This window comes from Myxocyprinus asiaticus, chromosome 7 (assembly GCF_019703515.2).
Source record: "Myxocyprinus asiaticus isolate MX2 ecotype Aquarium Trade chromosome 7, UBuf_Myxa_2, whole genome shotgun sequence".
NCBI lineage: Eukaryota > Metazoa > Chordata > Actinopteri > Cypriniformes > Catostomidae > Myxocyprinus > Myxocyprinus asiaticus.
Genome location: NC_059350.1, coordinates 43,829,764 through 43,847,783, shown reverse-complemented (window position 1 = coordinate 43,847,783; position 18,020 = coordinate 43,829,764). Strand labels below are relative to the sequence as shown.

General features: G+C 38.6%; 1 protein-coding gene across 1 annotated transcript; it reads left to right on the top strand.

Annotated features, from left to right (window-relative positions):
• Positions 1 to 220: 220 nt before the first annotated feature.
• LOC127443582 (uncharacterized protein C4orf54-like) lies at positions 221 to 16,236 on the top strand. The gene is made up of 2 exons (XM_051702258.1): positions 221 to 4,309; positions 12,692 to 16,236. The coding sequence occupies exon 1, from the start codon at positions 221 to 223 to the stop codon at positions 4,301 to 4,303; it is 4,083 nt and encodes a 1,360-aa protein (XP_051558218.1). The 3' UTR covers positions 4,304 to 4,309; positions 12,692 to 16,236.
• The last annotated feature ends 1,784 nt before the right edge of the window (positions 16,237 to 18,020 follow it).

Sequence of the window (18,020 nt, the reverse complement as noted above, 5' to 3'; positions counted from 1 at the left end):
AAGAGGTCGTGCCTGTGTTTAGGTAGAGCACCCCCCCCCCCCCCCCCCACTCTCTCTCTCTCTCTCTCTCTCTCTCTCTCTCTCTCTCTCTCCCCTCCCTCTATCATCACAGTGTCTTCCCTCGCTCACAGTTCCAGTGCACTCACTCGTGCAATCCGTACTGCGGTCCGGTGTCATAGACAACACCATTGATCTCCGTGCGGAACGCCGTTAAGAGCAGATGGAGACACTTCAAACGGCCATCGCGAGCAGAGAGGACACCGGACCGTTCAAAAAGCCGCTGGAAAACAAGAAAGAGCAATGCAACGGTGGCGATCACAACGAAACAAATTATGTAGACTTGGGCAATCCGGTGGACATGAAGACGGATAGCACAAAGACGGTAAAAGTCACTTTCACAGGCGAAGGAAACCAACTGGCCATATTTAAATGTAAAGGCGATACGTCCGGCTCCGGGATTAAGAGTCCTGGAGAGCGAGTAGGGAACGAATATGCTGATAAAAGTCCATCAAACGAGAGTCGCGCGGATAACGTCGGAATTGAAAAGTGCTATTCTGAGAGACTTCATGGAGAGCGCGCACGCCATATAAATGTTCCTTCGGAGGATGACTTGCCAGGAGATGAGGTTAATAATAAGGATGCCGAAACGAATGCAAAACCCGAAAATCCCAAATATGAAACGGAGGAGTTACAGTACACGGACATGTACTTGAACAGCCGCTGCGAATCAAAAGATGGCACGAGCGCGGCGGACGCAGAGTCCCGCTACATAACAACGCACGAGATTCAGCTAACTGAGTTGGATCACGATGTGGATTACGAGTTTGGCCGCGGATCCTGCTGGGATTTCGAGGATGATAATCTAGTGTATTCATTTGTTGATTACGCGTCATTTGACAGCGACGAGACGACGCTTGGAAGAATTCAAAGCAAGTCAAAGAGCAATAAGGTTCAGCACACCTTACGCGCAGCGAAGCTCTCCGACACTGGTGCGCTGGTCAGCACCGAGAGTGAACTTTACGAATCCGACAAATGCGCCAGCTCGGATGAAGGCGCGAGTAAGATCCAACACGACCGCAGAAATTCGGCAGGACATATTCAGCTATCAATCAAAGCGTCCTCGCGGGCTATCAACGACAATGCCGCTGTCCTAGAAGAGAAGAATGTCCGCTTTCACACCAGACGCGCGGGTGAGCGGGGTCATTATTCGTTCAGAAGCTCTGACTCCAAAAGCGAGACCCCGTATGACCGCTACTTCATCCCACCTCCAGGTCGCCAACACCTAGCGAGCAAACTGAGAGGTAAAGACATTAACGAATATTCCAGTGGCGCGTCCAGTTCCGTTAGTGAACTGGATGACGCCGATAAAGAGGTGCGCAATCTCACCGCCCGGTCCTTCAGGAGTCTGGCGTGTCCTTACTTTGATGCAATAAATTTGAGCAGCTCGAGTGAGTCCTCAATGTCAGAACACGGACTGAGTATTAACAAATGGTCTGCTTTCGTCGACTTGAATTACAGCAGCATGACACAGGGACGCGAGCAGAACAAGCTGGCGCGCAAGAACTCTTCGCCTCTTTTGGAGGGGAATAAAAGCGCCGAGTGTAAAAACGTGAAAGATTTGGGTCATACTAATACGCTACACCCACAAACTAAAATATTGTCGCTGAAAAATAACTTGAACCCTCAGCAGGCGTCCTCTGGGTCGTCTAAGAAAACAGAGATACTAAGCAAACCAGGTGTCAGTGAAACCTTAACACTAACTGAAACCTTGAATTTCAGCTGCAATGTCGGAGCAGGCATACCTGCGCGCGAGAGGCGCGCAAAACGCGCACTGAATGCCATAAGGTCACGTTCCACACCTGACGTCATGGCAAGCAAGTTGGGATGTGAAACAGAAAGTCAGCCCCGTGAAACGGCTGACACCTTGGAAGATTCCCACAAGAAAGCCATCTTTGCCTCTAGTCTTTTGAAAAACGTAATCTCCAAGAAAATGCAGTTTGAGCAAGAGCGTAAAATAGAAAGAGAAATACGCGCACCACTGTGCGCTCAATCTAAGGATCAAGAAGCTAAGAAAGAAAAAGAGATTGTGCAAAGACAGACATCAGAAACCCCAGAGGACCTCAGAGATGACCAGTCACAAGAGAACCCGTGTTCCCAGACTGCTGAGTCACCCTGTGACCCAGGCGACGCCCTAAAAACTCCCCTGACCCCTAGTGAAAAAAGTGCTTTCAAAACCTGGAAAGATGAGGAGGAAGAATCTAAAGCTAACGGTGATGGAGAATGTAAGTGCGCACTGGAGGAGACCCCGCCAAACACCTCAATTACACCCGTGATGGAAAGCAGTGAATGTGTTGAGGGCGAGAATAGTAAGATGATTAAGATGTCTCACTTGTATGTCCCTAGCTCGCAGCTTATGCCTAATGAAAAGGAAGCGGCCGGGATTTCATTACATAATCTGAAAGTGACTGGAGATCTTGACGGGGGAGGGTGCGGACAACTAAACTCAGGCCAGCTTCAGTGCTCTGCGGACAAATATAAAACCTCACAGTGTCAAAAAGCGCCCGAAATCAAAATACGCCTTCGAAGTGTCAAAGAAAACCAAAGCAATCAGTTTAACATCGCCAGCCTATTAACTCCTAACATACATTGCAACGTCAGCCCCAAAAAGGTGACGAACGAGTCTAAAAGCCTAACCATATCTGACAAAGTACCGCATTTTATGGTTAGGGATATCAGAGATAGTAAATGTAAGTTCCAGACTCCTATTCACCAGGTTCGAGACGTGCGTAAATTGGTTAAAAGCTCATACCGGGTTGTAGCGCTGGAAAACACCACGGCAGAAGCGTTACGCGAGGGGAGCAAACCTTTAAAAAGGGGACCGCTTCCTACACCAATGGTCATAAAATGTCAGTCTGTGAACACAAACAGTGCCACAAAACCCAGTGAGCCTGTAAATCTGGCCTCTAAACGCGAGGAGGGCGAGAGTTTGACATCGGAATGTGCTTTTAAAAGAGTCCCGTGCGCAAAGCAGCCTTTGGCTGAACAGCAAGAGTTTAGCTTAAAAATCGATGCCAAAACGGCAAAACAAAAAGCGGAAAAAGTAGTAGCCGCCAGCGAGAAGAAACCGGAATCTAAAGTCAAAAATCAAATAGCGCTTGAAAAGTTAAAGGCAGCTGTGAAAACCATGGAACAGCTGTACGTTTTTGATAGGAACGAATGGAAGCGCAAAACGCAAGCGCCGCGACCAATAACGGACAGTCACGTCCTGTCCCTAATCACGCGAGAGGAGCAAGGAGTGGCGACCAAAACGGACTATGATAACGAATATGGAAAAGCGGACAATGAGAAACTCGCTGGCTCGGCCACAGCCTCTTATGCAGGTGTGGTGATGGATGAGGATAAAATGTGTATTCCAGCAGCTAAATTTGTAGCCCAAAGGGCAGATTCTTTCAACCCCAAAGCACCTACCCATATAAACACAGTGAATGAACATGCTCAACAAATGTTTTCTAGCAAGGACTATTCTTTTAAATCTCATAAAGTGCCTTTGTCATTGAAAATCTGTCCTCCTAAAGTAAAAAGTGAGGACACAGGTAAAGACAGGATTTCTATTTCAGAGCACCAGCAGCCTCCGCACTCAGACTCTGACGATTACCTAACCATCCCTGTTAAAACTCAAGCTTTTGATTCCAAACTTATGCATCACCCAAAACCTCCCCTTCAGCCTTTGCAATGCTCACCAATCGAGTCTTGGTCCCCAGAGAGTCAGACGGCCACGATATATCACCACGCCACGCCCGCTGTACCTGCTGCCCAACCCCAGGTACTCTGCCTCACACCTCCTGCAGAGCCCCCACCCGCCCACATTCAGCGTAAGCTGCTTCTGGACCCCACCACGGGCCAGTATTACTTAGTGGAAACCCCTGTGCTCATGCAGCCAGCCGCTCAGCGGTTTTACCATCCGGAGAGTGGTCAGTACTTGGACATTCCTTTATCAGTCCCCCCAGTGCCCATGTCCATCTCCCCAGTTACCCTCAGTCCTGCGGCAGCTTATCCACCTACCTACCTGGTCTATCCCTCAACCTTGCTGCCACCACACCCAAATCCCCAGTCTCACTCTTCCACCTTCTCAGAGGGCGAGGACATGGTCGAGACGGGCAGCATGTATCTGATACCGCCAGGCCCGGCAGCAACCAACAGCACCAAACCTGTCATTAGTATTACATCACAGCAAGGTGCCCGTATAGTTGCCCCTCCCTCCTTTGATGGGACAACCATGAGCTTTGTGGTGGAGCATAGATAACTGAATGTAAGTAATCACTGCATTATACATCTATGTATAGTAATCTAAGGTTGCCCATATACTGTAGTTCTCAAATTCTCAAAGCACACTGTGTATGGAAGTATATTTATGACAAATGTCTGTGGAACAAAAAGCATGCTGAATTGCACTAATTGAAAAATAAATGCATTGCATTAATAGTGCTTGCATTTTTGGGGAAGCAGCTTCATGTGGTTGTATATTTAAGCTTTGAATATTTCAATTGAAAACATTTTGCACAAAATTTCATCATTACAAATTTAATGCTAAATATTAACCTTCCAAAGTTCAGTTCCAAAATATTCTGTTTTTTCCCCATCATTATTATTCGACAGGTAATATTCTGTTCATTCTATTTCGCTTTGCAAATTTGCCTCTAAAATTTCAGTGGTTAAAATTTGGTAGGAAATTCAACAGTGGTAAAGCATAGTAGCAGCAAGTGAAGATTGTGCATCAGCACGCTGGTCCACCCTCTGCCCATCACCGGGTAAGAATAAATAACCACTTGACCACTGATATATATAGAACTGGATTGCTCATGACGTCATATAAGTGAAGCCACTGCGCCGCCATATTGCTATGCCCAAACGTTCCATTGTCCCTATTAACTTAATAGGAAATCATCTCATTTCAGCGAGTAAACATTAATCATTCAATCACCGATTTTATATCTGAAATCTGCATGCACATCCCTACAACGCAAACGTCCTACACAAACACAGATTTGTTCTGTATCTTGAAAGCTCTAGCGAGTTATGTGTATTTATATCAAACAGTCTACCTCTAACAAACTTCATCAGCGAACAGATCAGCTGAATGTAAACAAGTTCACTGAAACTGAGGTTAGATACAAACAGACATTTTCAGACTTATTTATTGTGAACATCAAAGTGTTTGTTCAGAGTTACTTGTTTTATGTTTTCATCAAAAAGTGCCTTTTTCTCGCGGTCACTTGAATAAGAGCGCGCACTCGCTCTCCCTCACGCGCAGTGCCTGAGGGAGACACGCAAAGCAAAGCTGGTTAAAATTAAACTGATACGCTAGGTTTAAATGGCAATCGAACACGTAATTTAAGGCATGCATCAATTTATGACAACAGTGAGCACTTTAATATGAAAACAGCCAATTCCCGGGCAATTTAGGCGAATTAAAAATTCCGGTTTGACTTTAAGGACCCTCCGAGGCAAACGGACACATTGTCACCCCAAACAAGCAAATATTACAGATTTTCATATTTACATTACAACTTGTGGACAGTTTGCCCATTTCCTTTGGTGATCGCTGTGCTGCATTGATAGGCTGAACACCGGGGCATGTGAATGCTCTGACATCACAATCCGCCTATATCTTCTCCCTTGTAATGAGTAATATCCATAACGAGCAAATTAAAAAATGTAACATGATTGTCACTAAAAAGGGGGCGAAATGCAACTGTCTTATTCACAAGTCGGAGACGGTGAAACGGGGGCGTTTTCGCCTGTCAGTCATTGATGCCAATGGCAGTTTGGGCATACCAAGATGGCCGCTCAAACACTTCCGGTGGCTTCACCTCCTGCTGGCAGTTTAACTCTGCATCAGTGATCCAGTTCTATATATACAGTATATCAGTGCACTTGACTTGACAAAAGCAAACGATTCTCTAGCGAGCAGATCATAAAAATATAACGCATCTCTCTACCAGCTGAAGCAGCAATGACGAGTGTGTTGCTGATTTGCTCAACGAGAAAGAAAACTTTCGAGACATTTCACAATCTATTTCAGTTCATCTGCTGGACAACATGACAGTATTGTCATGAATACACTGTCTGAGGGGTGAGTATAAATAATCGAGTGTAAAAAATGGTGTAATGGTTAAAACGTTATAATTTGGAACAATATTAATTATATGCCACTGTCACGCTTACTGTATATACACTTGTGTTAAGTACATTTGTTTAAAATCATTGCATAATGTACACTAATTATGACTGTTAAAACAAATCTTTGACTGTATCTTATTGCCATATACATCTGTTTGTGTTATATTTGCTCAAAATCCTGCATGTGAAATTTAAATGCTCCAAGAATGCAAGCAATAAATCACAGATCTCACCCAACAAAACCTGTCTTCTGCTGACCCATTATTAGATGCTTTAATGCTGCTAACGACTATTAAAAATAGCACAGCAATAACGATTTGGTATTTGGTATTCAAAGGCACACAGAGTACAGTGCAAGTAACAGCAATAGTATTAATATTATTAATATTTGGCGAAGAAAAACACTTATGAACCGTAAAGTTGTTTATTAAAAAAGTGATACAAAGGCAAAGATGCAGCAATGTTTATTAAAGCTATAAGAGAACTGCAAAAAATAAGATTAAATGCAAAAGAAAAACAATGCAGCTGGAATAAATTATGAAAAAAATCCACATAAGATCAGATCATTTTTAAAAGGGGGATGCAAGGCAGTGATGCAGCAATATCATTTACATGTTAAGAGAACCCATATTAATTATTATTATTATTAGGGGGTCAAGTAAGGAAGCTGCTGGAACCCTCTTGTATTTGTACTGATTTTCTTATTATTAGGGGGCCAAGCAGCGAAGCTGCTGGAACCCTATTGTAATTGTACTGATTTTCTTATTTTTCTTCTTATTTTCTTTTCTGCCCTAAAAGTGTCTGGGCATCAGAGACCGTTAGTCATGGAGACACCAAACTTGGCAGGAAGGTTCCAAATCCCCCCCACTACTCAGGCACACAAACGCACACCCATCTGACCCTAGGTGATGCTATTATACACTTTTACGTTTTGGCTCATATCTCTGCAATCGTAACGGCTAGAATAAAAATATTTTTTTCCTCTGATTCCTCCGATTTCACTTCCTTCTTAATTTTTTCTGCCATTTTGAATTTGTTAAAAAACCTACTTTTTCTAACTCCTCCTAGACCGTTTGTCCGATCGGCACAAAATTTGGTATACATCATCCCCCTGACAAAAAGTTATAAAAATAATTTTGATACGTCAAATTATTCTGAAGATATTAATGATACAATTCCTTCGGTTTAACTCGATTTGAGTAATTGATCAATATCTACTCAACGCAAACTCCAAACGTATCCAAACTCGGTACACGTAGTCAATAGGATATTTAGAAAATGTCAGCAAAGTTTCGTACAACAACTAAAAAATTGTGGTAACTTTGCAGCCGTTTGATCGACAAAGTTCAAACTAAATATGCATCTTCTTTGGTTCAAATGCTAACATATTCTAAAAAAATGTATTCGACAAATGAACAAAAATGGCCAAATGCCGCCAATGGCCAATAAAATTTCAACACCGTATAACTTGTATTGGGAATGGCCAAGGGTTACGGAAATTACTATATACAAGCAGGGTGTCAATTTGAAGCCGCATATCACATTTTGTGACAATCGGCCACACGGTGGCGGTAAAATTAGCTAATTTGCATTTTTGCTCATAACTCCGGAACCGTATAGGCTACAATACAAATTTGTAGCTTCTCTGAATCCACCAGTACCCCACAATTATATGGTTACTTGAATTTCCATTTCCGCAAGAAACTTCTTTTTACAATTTCAATTTATTCAAAAAATAAAACAATTTCGAACTTGTCCTAGGCCGTTTGCTGGATTCTCACGAAACATGGTATATATCATCTACAGACCCTCCTGACAAAAAGTAATCAAAAGAATTTTGATGCATCGAATCGTTCCAAAGATATAAGCAAATATGTTTTGGGTGTGGCCTATGATGACTAATTAGCCTACATCTTGTGAGCACAATTTTCAAACTTAACAAAATTTGTACACATGGACAAGAGAACACTCTGAGGTAACATGCCGAGTTTTATTCATTTTTGATGCTAGGGGGCGCTATAACTTAAGAAAATCCTATTTTTGCAACTGCTCAAAGCAGGTAAAATATCATACCAAAATAGCTGTCCACAGCATCCACAGGATCTTTTCTGTCAAATTTGATTATTTTGGTCATCTCGCCATATGTGCTTGCCCCCGACAATAGTCGCTTGCGGCTAAATTTTTTTATTATCAATATTTATTTATTTATTTTTGAGTTTTTAAGGCATTTAATGCAAAAGAAATATACATCCTCACTGCTGGTTCAGGATTTCGGTGTTTAATGTCAGTGGTGAATAGCTTTCTGTGTTTTAGCCCCATCAGTTGTGATGGTTCTGGTAACAGCAATGGCTTCTGACACGTGATCTAAAGCTTATATATTATTGGTCAGGGCTTTTCTTCACTGAACAAAGAAAAAAAAACAACACACTCACCGTAAATAAAAGATTCGCTTTGTCGCTGCGCGATTCGGCGCGAATGTTCACTCCAGGTGAGAATGGCATTAGGAATCCATCAGGAAATTGCACTGAACATTAACGTTTGGTGCAAAGGCCTTAATACTGTTGAATTTCCAACTTAATTTTAAACACTGAAATTTAAGAGGCAAAAAAAATTATATATTTTGGAAACTTTGGAAGGTGAATATTTATTATTGGATTTTTAATGATGAAATTTGTGAAATGTTTTCAGTTGAAATATTCACAGCTTATATATCCAGAAATATTAAATTGCAATTTAATGTTAATGCACTGTTAATGCACTGTTAATGCTTTTTCTTTTTCAAAGACGTTTGTCTTCAAAATACTTCCAAAGTTTTTCATGTTGGTTTCAAAGACTTTGTTCAAAACCATCCTAAATTTGAATATTTTTTGTGAATTCTACCCTCCAAAGTACATTGTTACTATCACCATATTTTTGTTATAGATCTTTGGTAAACAAGTGAACATAATCAGAACACATTGGCATACATTCAGGCCTTTGTGTCTGTTTATCTATGGGTGTTTCTAAGGGTCTGTTGTATTCTGCACATTTCAGGAAATGTAGTAGATTGTCTGGTTACTCCATGCATACAGAATATTTGAATACTGTGCACATTATGCATACTATATACCACAAAAATAGTACGAGTTTGGTATTATGCTTTTCCGAACATAGCTCAAAAGTGTGTGAAAAATGTTCTCACTCAAAGTACTTGTTGTACTGTCTTTAATATGCATGTGTGTGCTTTTGCATGAGCTGATCAATGTGAACATGAATGGCCATTTGAGATTAGTTAGTTCTGAGGTTTTTGTGTAGTTATTGTATGTGTTTAAACATGACATTTATTCACATTTGCATTTTTAACAGGAACACATTGGCTAAGGCAGAGTGTAGAAGGAGTAATACCATCCGTTTAAATGTCATATAATTACTGTTATGGAAATAAAACATACTGACAGTGTATAGTATTTTCAATGTAAACGTTCTGCATTACATTAAAGTATATTAACTAAAATTGCATGGCTTTTTGAGCTTGATTTTTGCCTCCTCACACAGACAAAAAGTAAACGACAAAGGTGTGTTAAACACGACATTGACAGAATCATAGAAAATACCAAGCATTGCCGGCACTTGACTGTATGCATCTGTGTGAATGTGAGCTGGACTGTGCGAATGTCCATGTGTGTGGAAAGGTCAGTAGGCGAGTGAAGTATTTGTTGTGCTGAGGCAGTAGGATGACAGCTGCTGGGGCCGATCAGAAGACTAACGAGCTGCAGCAGGGTCAAATCTTTTTATAGAGAGAGACAGAGCGAGAGAGGGACTTTGTATGTGAACATTACAGATATTAGACTATTGCATTGCTATCACCACCAATGAAAGAAATTTGGCCATAAAATTCCATAGCGATTTTGGGAGCGAATTCTTTTTTACATTTACATTTAGTCATTTAGCAGATGCTTTTATCCAATGTGACTTACAAATGAGGAACTTAGCAAACAATTTGTCATACAAACATAATCAAACTACACTGGTATAAGGTTTTAGGTTGATCTTATAGGAGAAAGTATTTTTGATGAAAGTCAGATTGGGTCATATTGTCACATTTTTGGTAGTGCAGGCTGTTTTAAATGTCATGAATTCATACAGTTTATCAATTACAATATTTGTTGGCCAAACAATATTTTGATATAATATATAACATTATAACAAATATAATGGTCCTCTTTGGCCCTTTAATATAGAAAAAGGTGCTGAATGCAATAATGTTCTGAATAAAGGCTTGATTTTTGGTTTTAAAAGATACATGCATTTTTAAAGTTCACACAGTACAAGACAAACACTGTGTCTGCACTTATAGCAATTTGCCTGTTTCAGTCATCTTTTCTTTCTTTTTTGTGCAGTCTCAAAGAAAAGATGAATATAATTTGAATTTCTTTTCATCATTGATGTATCTGTAAAATGACATGACTGTGTCAGCTGGCTAGCAAAAAGAAAATACACAAAATTATTTACTGCCCTCAAGTTGTCCCTCATTGTTTTTTCCTCCCAGTAGAACCTTAACACAATATTTTCAAGAATCCTAACGCTGGGGGCCTGGGTAGCTCAGCGAGTATTGATGCTAACTACCACCCCTGGAGTCGTGAGTTTGAATCCATGGTGTGCTGAGTGACTCCAGCCAGGTCTCCTAAGCAACCAAATTGGCCCGGTTGCTAGGAAGGGTAGAGTAACATGGGGTAACCCCCTGTGGTCGCCATTAGTGGTTCTCGCTGTCAATGGGGTGCGTGGTAAGTTGTGCGTGGATCGTGGAGAATAGCATGAGCCTCCACATGCTGTGAGTCTCCACGGTGTCATGCACAGCAAGCCACATGATAAGATGTGCAGATTGACTATCACAGAAGCGGAGGCAACTGAGACTTGTCCTCCGCCACCCGGATTGAGGTGAGTAACCGTGCCACCACAAGGACCTAGTAAGTGAGTAAAAGTACATTTTCCATTTTTAGGTGAACCACTCCTTTAACTGGTGGCTCATTTTTTGAGCACAAGCCTGACAAGACGTACTCAAAATAAAATGGTCTCTTTTAAAAGTAGATTCTTAGGAGATGCTGTACAAAATTCAGAATTAAAGACATAAAGAAATTATTTTAAAAGTCTTAAATTGATTTTAAATTATTACCTAATAATATTTGCATTAAGAATATATGACACTGTCCTTGCCAAAATCTAAAATCACAATAGAAGTCACAAGTCACAGGTCTTACCATGTTCTAGTTCTAATCTGAGGGTGATGACACTCTGTGTGTGTGTGTTTTTTTATAGATAATTTTCTTAGACAATGTCAAGAGAATTTTAATGTTAATGTTTTCACATTCACAGTAATGAATGACATACAAATCACACAGTGTACATGACATATTTTAAATTCAAAATGGCGAATTTCGCCAAATGGTGAATAGTTTGCACCCTTGGAAATTAATGTCGGTCGGTACAACATTTCAATCATAAAACAGTGGTCAAAATATTGCAAGTTTAGTTAGATACTTACGTACATCTCACATGACACTAACACTCTTAACCTGAACTGCTTGATTATGCGCGGCACTGGAATAATCCACGAGATTCCCGCTTAGCATCTTAAACTTGAGTCCTACATTCATCGATTTGATTGGCTATCTCATATGACACTGACGAGCGGTGTTAGACTACTGAGCATGGTAAAAATGAAACTTTTTTAAACCATTATGTTATTCCTGCAACAACTTAATGACAATTAGACAGCGGTGCATAATGAACTGCAGCAGAACAGCAACAAGGATATCAAATATTGCGGGGACAATCTGGCCATATCTGATTATTGTCAGGGACCAATTGTCCCCCTCAAAGTATATTGTGGTTACAGCTCTGCTCAAAACAATAAAACAGGTTACTTAAAAGGTGTAAGTTTCATGAACTCAAAACAGAGAGAAAGTTCTAAATACTCATCAAGGTTCATTTATTTGAACTAATGTTAATGATTTTAATTTTTCCCTACTCAAAACAATTAATTATTTTGAGCTTTAGGGTTTACAGTGAATCCGTCTGAATGAATGATTAGCGAATCAGTCTGAATCAAAAGGATTTTTACAAATCCAAACATTTCCAGAAATTGCAAATCACTGGAAGAATGACTGACATTCATTGATCAAAAGGGTGGGAACTTTTATTGATACATTTCTAGTATTATATTTAATATTTTTATGATGTATTCGAGTTTCTGACTCTCATATTTAACTTCCTAGCTTGTTGTTTTGAGATATATAGTAGCAAAATGTGCTTTCAATAGCTAGTGTCTGATATACAGTAAATTATCAAATGCAGTATTAAACAATATATAAAATGCTGTCCACTCTAGGCTTCTAGTAATTTTACACACTCTAAACATTTATTTTATTGCATTTTGAAAAAATACATTTTTCTTTAGATTATGTTTTTGACATTAGTTCTTGATCTTTATTGTTTCTCTGATTAGTTTCTTCTCTCTCTTTTTCCTTCTCAGGATGGTCTGTGTGTACAGTATGTAGGACTGTGTCCTTTTCCCTTCCACTTCATCAGAAATTCCTCTCACGTTTCAGTTTCCCACACTTGTCTTCATCAATTCCTACCTGCTGTTGTCTCCTGATCCGTGGCTTTTGCAATGTTTCCACTGAAGATGAATAACTGTAACTGAAGCAGTTTTACAAACTTTTTGAAAGAACATTTGCTTTTAATGTATTAGGCTATAGTCTGTAGACATTATGAGACAACTGTTTTTGCTGCCCATTCAACCTTCTTGAAACACTACATAATTAAGGGATATTATGTTCATTATATATTTCATTTTATATATAGTGTTTTTATTCTTGCATTTTAAGCAATTGTTATAATTATACAGTACATGAATGGGAAAATGGCCAATTCTGTACAATGTCAATGTGCAATGATTGTCATATTATCATAATGGAATTTAGGAAGCAATTCAAAATTGTTGCTGAATCTTCATGCTGCAGATTACCTCAGTTTGTAGTGCTGGCATGGTGCTATCTAGTGGTATACTTTTTTCCCCCCCATCTGTCCTCCCTTTCATTTTTTTCTATTTGTCTTTTTTGTAACATTGATTATACATTAAATGTATATGGATCTGCAGGCCAATCTATGTACCACTTCTAGAAGGAATGGATTGTTATTTTTGTCAGTGCTGGCAAATATTTTGTATTATAAATGTGTTATTTAAATTAATTCCATAAAGATGATGACATCTTTATCTTATATAATAATGAAAAATTCTAAAGTCTAAACGTACTGGGATTTTTTGATGTACTTTTTGTTCTAACACAAGGATACAATTACAAATAGGATTTAGGACACAAATAAAATGTAATACAAATTACATCCTGCTACATCAGAAGTAATAAATTATAATTAGTGCTGTTATATATTCGATACATTTTTTAAATTGTGATTAATCAAAAAATATTTGTAGTTAATCGTGATTAATCACAGATTTTGAAAGTGCTGAAATTTGACACTATACAGTATACATTTTCTTTTCCTGTCAAAATGCATTTATTTCACTCTTAGGAAAGAAAACTAAACAATATGTAACAATATTATTCCTTAACATTTTCCAAACAAAGCCTTCCACAGTATAAAGATAGAAATGCACTAAAATAGCACCAATTCAAGTAACATTAAATGTTTCCCAAAGTCTAAGTGGGAGTTTGAGTAATTAAAAGAACTAATCTCCCCATAGGTTGCATATTCATTGCAATGGACATTAAATCTCTTAAACTCTCATCATCCACAATATTAATACGCCGGTAGACTGTGGCTATCTGCTTTGTTACAGCAATCATGAAGCCGCATTTATGATTCGAGTCAGGGCATCAACCCCAGCATCACAAGGCGCTTTCAACTCCACATGAAAAGAGCTTGCAGACAAAAACGTCTCATTCTGCATTTTGGTGATAGTTAAGAATTGCTGTGCTTCTGTGGTAATTAAAATGCACCTCACTTAGGCAAAAAAATACTTGACTTCTATCACAATTCCCATCTGGGCTGGTTTTGTACATCAAATAGCGTTAAGAGCTCCTTTCCTCATCACTTTGTCTCTGACATTGAATCACTGCTGTGTTTTTTGTGGTGTGTAACGATGGACACGTCGCAAAGGTTCCACCCTTCCAACAAGTGTCTATGCTGGTTTATACTTTACTAACAGTAAATCAAATACGTTAATCGTCTTAAAGAAAATTCTGCACGTTAAACATATTTAATTAATCACATGCGTTAACATGTTAATTCTGACAGCTCTACTTATTCATAAATTCTTATGTTAAATATATTATATTGCTTAAGTTATGTTAAATAGTTTGATATGCACTTCTCATGTTAGATTGAGTATTTAGTTGTATCTTGTATTTTGAGGAAAAATACATAGTTTGATCAAAAATAAAAACTCTCAAATTTACATATGCACTATGAATATATAATAGGAGTATCTCACTAAGTATGTAAATTACCTTAAATATGACACCAACTCATGTCAAATTATTGGCACAACAGATTAACTGTATTAGCAGTTTTGATTTTCACTAACCAGATCAGACCAGTTTTTCACACAAAGTAGTATGCTGAACAGTAAAAGTTGACGTACTTCGATATTTAGAGAACACTTTGCAAAATCACTTTGAAAAATTATTGTATGAATATGATTCATTAATAATGAATCATATTCATTAAAATAACAACAAAGATAAATCAAGTAGCCTCCTCAACAACAGTATGCATTGTTTAAAACACTTCTGGCTTGCATGTATGATGGGTACAACCTGAAACTCGACTACTTATAATTTAAAACACATTCAGTGGAACATGTACATCATTGCACTATTAAAATCTGATATATGTCCATTTCCCAGTGATGTTATTAGCACACCAGTACTAGTGTAGGAAACTACTGGCCCACTCAGCTGCCTGTTGTTATAGAATTTGAGGGCAGCTGAAAGGGCAGTGTAAATAAGCTGGCATTTGGATGTCCTGTTACAGGTTGAGAATTGCATGTTGAGAGAGTTAGTAAATATTTCTGATTTCATTATTTCAGCATTTATTCAATCAGCTTCTGACACCTACAGTATAATTTGCTTGTGTTTGTTTACAGGTGTCTTTGCAGGACTTTTAGAGGTAAATAACCATTAGGCCCATTGCTCCTATGAAAGTTTTATGAACCAACAAAAAATATGTAAATATTTTAATGCAATGATTGTTTCAACTTATTTAGAGACTTAAAGGGATAGTTCACCCAAAAATGAAAATTATCTCATCATTTAATCACACTCATGCCATCCCAGATTGTGTGACTTGCTTTCTTCTGAATAACACAAAGTTTTTTTTAGAAGAATATCTCAGCTCTGAAGGTCCACACAATGCAGGTGACCAACATTTTGAAGCTCCAAAAAGCACATAAAGGCAGCATACTGCTGGTTTAATCCATGTCCTCTGAAGCTATCTGACCGGTTTTGGGTGAGAACAGACCAAAATGTAACTAATTTTCACTGTCCATCTTGCCATTGCAGTCACTAGGCATGAACATGATTTCAAACTCATTTACACCAGTGCTTGATGCTAGGAAGTGTAATTGTGCTTGAAATCATGATCAACAACTACTGCAGATGCCAAGATTTATAGTCAAAAAGGAGTTATTTTGTGGATTGTTCTCACCCCAAACCGACTGGATTGCTTCAAAAGATGTGGATTAAACCACTGGAGTTTTATGGATTACTTTTATGCTGTCTTTGTGTGCTTTTTGGAGCTTTCATTATATGGACCTACAAAGCTGAGATATTCTTCTAAAAATCTTTGTTTGTGTTCTGTAGAACAAAGAAAGTCATACACATCCAAGATGGCAGGAGGGTGAGTAAATGTTGAGAGAATTTTCATTTTTTGTTGAACTATTCCTTTAATGTAGTTTAGTGTGTTAAAGGTGAACTCAGTAATTTTTCCTCATTTTTACTCCTAAATACGCAAACTGTAATTTTGCAATATATGTACAAAATCATGACCACTCACATTAAATGAAGACTCCAGTCATATAAGTAACCTTATAAAAGCTGTTTTATTGTACATGGAGAGGGTCCGCACATGGGGGCTGCCATGTTAGAATCACATGACCAGTTGAATACTACTCTCTTAATCTCAGTAACCGTCCTGTTATTTGATTCTTTCACTCATTGATTAAAGTAATCATGGCTGACTGTGAATACTAAATTTCTACAATGGCATCTGAAATGGAAAACTATTGATTTTAAATTATGCTACATCCACGACAAAAAGACAAAAGTTACTGAGTGCACCTTTAAAGCTTATTTCTTGCATAAATTCTGAGTGGAATCAAAGTGTCTCTAACAAGCCAGTCCACTGTCGGCCATTTTTGGAACGCTCTCGGGAGGCTATTTCCTGTCAGTGCAGCTCCTATCTACTTGAATGGGGGAACACCGAAATCTCAAAAACGGTTAGTCAAGATTACGATGAAAGAACATATTTTAAATAATCAGTAAAATCAAATAACATTTGTATCTTAAATTGTGCTTCTTTACCTCAAAAACGATATTCTATCGGTTTGTTTTGCTAATGCGCATGCGCATTCTCGAGTTGAATGACAGGCGATGTCTGTATCTAAAAGGCGATTTCCAATTTCTTCTTTTCATTTTAATAGAAGTGGCCCGTCATTGCTAAATAATATCTGGTGGAATCTCTTCAGAATGTATGATGGTCGTGATTCCCTCTCTAATTTTAAAACACATCATGTACTTTTTCTCACACCCTCACAAGGCGCTATCGACCTCATAAAAGGCCCGAAGTCTTTAACAGAGACACATAGTTGTTGTGGGGCCCGTTTGATTTACACAGCTGGCAGAGGGTCGTTTGACTTGCTGCCAGCGTGCTAGGTACGTTTTCCGTGAGCTCCTGAAACTTCACCCGCCAAAGGCATTAGCTCGAGATGACAGTTTGCGCGTTTATTTACGCGGTCGCCATGACAGCAACGCCAGTGACAGACACGCGCGCTCAGCTGCATTAGGCCTCGCGATAGGAATGTCCGTGAGAGCGCAGTTGTTGGTTTTCAGTTGCCAACTGCCCCCAAGCGGAACTCACATTATTCGAAACGTTTGACCTAAATAAAAAAAGAAAAAAAAAAAAAAAAAAAAAAAAAGAAAAGTGAAATAAACTTTTCCAACAAGGAGTTATTTTGTCGTCTTTTAGAGGAGACCGTGTAAAGTTGTCACAATTTTAACTCCAGTAAATTTCTTAGGGTAAATTTATTTATGAAAGCTAATTTCTGTATAGACAAATACCTTTAAGTCTTAGCTACACAAAAGCTTTGAACATTTCTACCATTATTGCCCAGGAAAATAAGTAGTTCAGTTAACAAACGTTAATGTATGTTTTTGTACTATGGGGTAAGTTGTCACAGCAGGCACCTACCATTAAAATACCTATTATAGGTTTTTCAGCCAAATTTAAACAGTAAAACAATTATGAAACAGCAAAAACACATACCAAAGAAATATCAAACTATTGTTTGACCTGATCAAATTTTCTGAGAACACAGTTCAACCTTTGAATCTACCTTCATTATATTTTTGACCCTTGGTTTTATTATAGTTTTGTTGTGTTCACTTGTTTAGTCAGAGCTATAACAAAAATATGATGATATTAACAAACTTATTCTAATTTAAGAACGTTTTTAATTAAGTGTTTAAAACTATACAACATACAAAACCACTGCTAGAGAAAACAAGCATTTTTATACTCACAACCTTATGTATCCTTGTGTGACAACTTGCCCCAGTCTC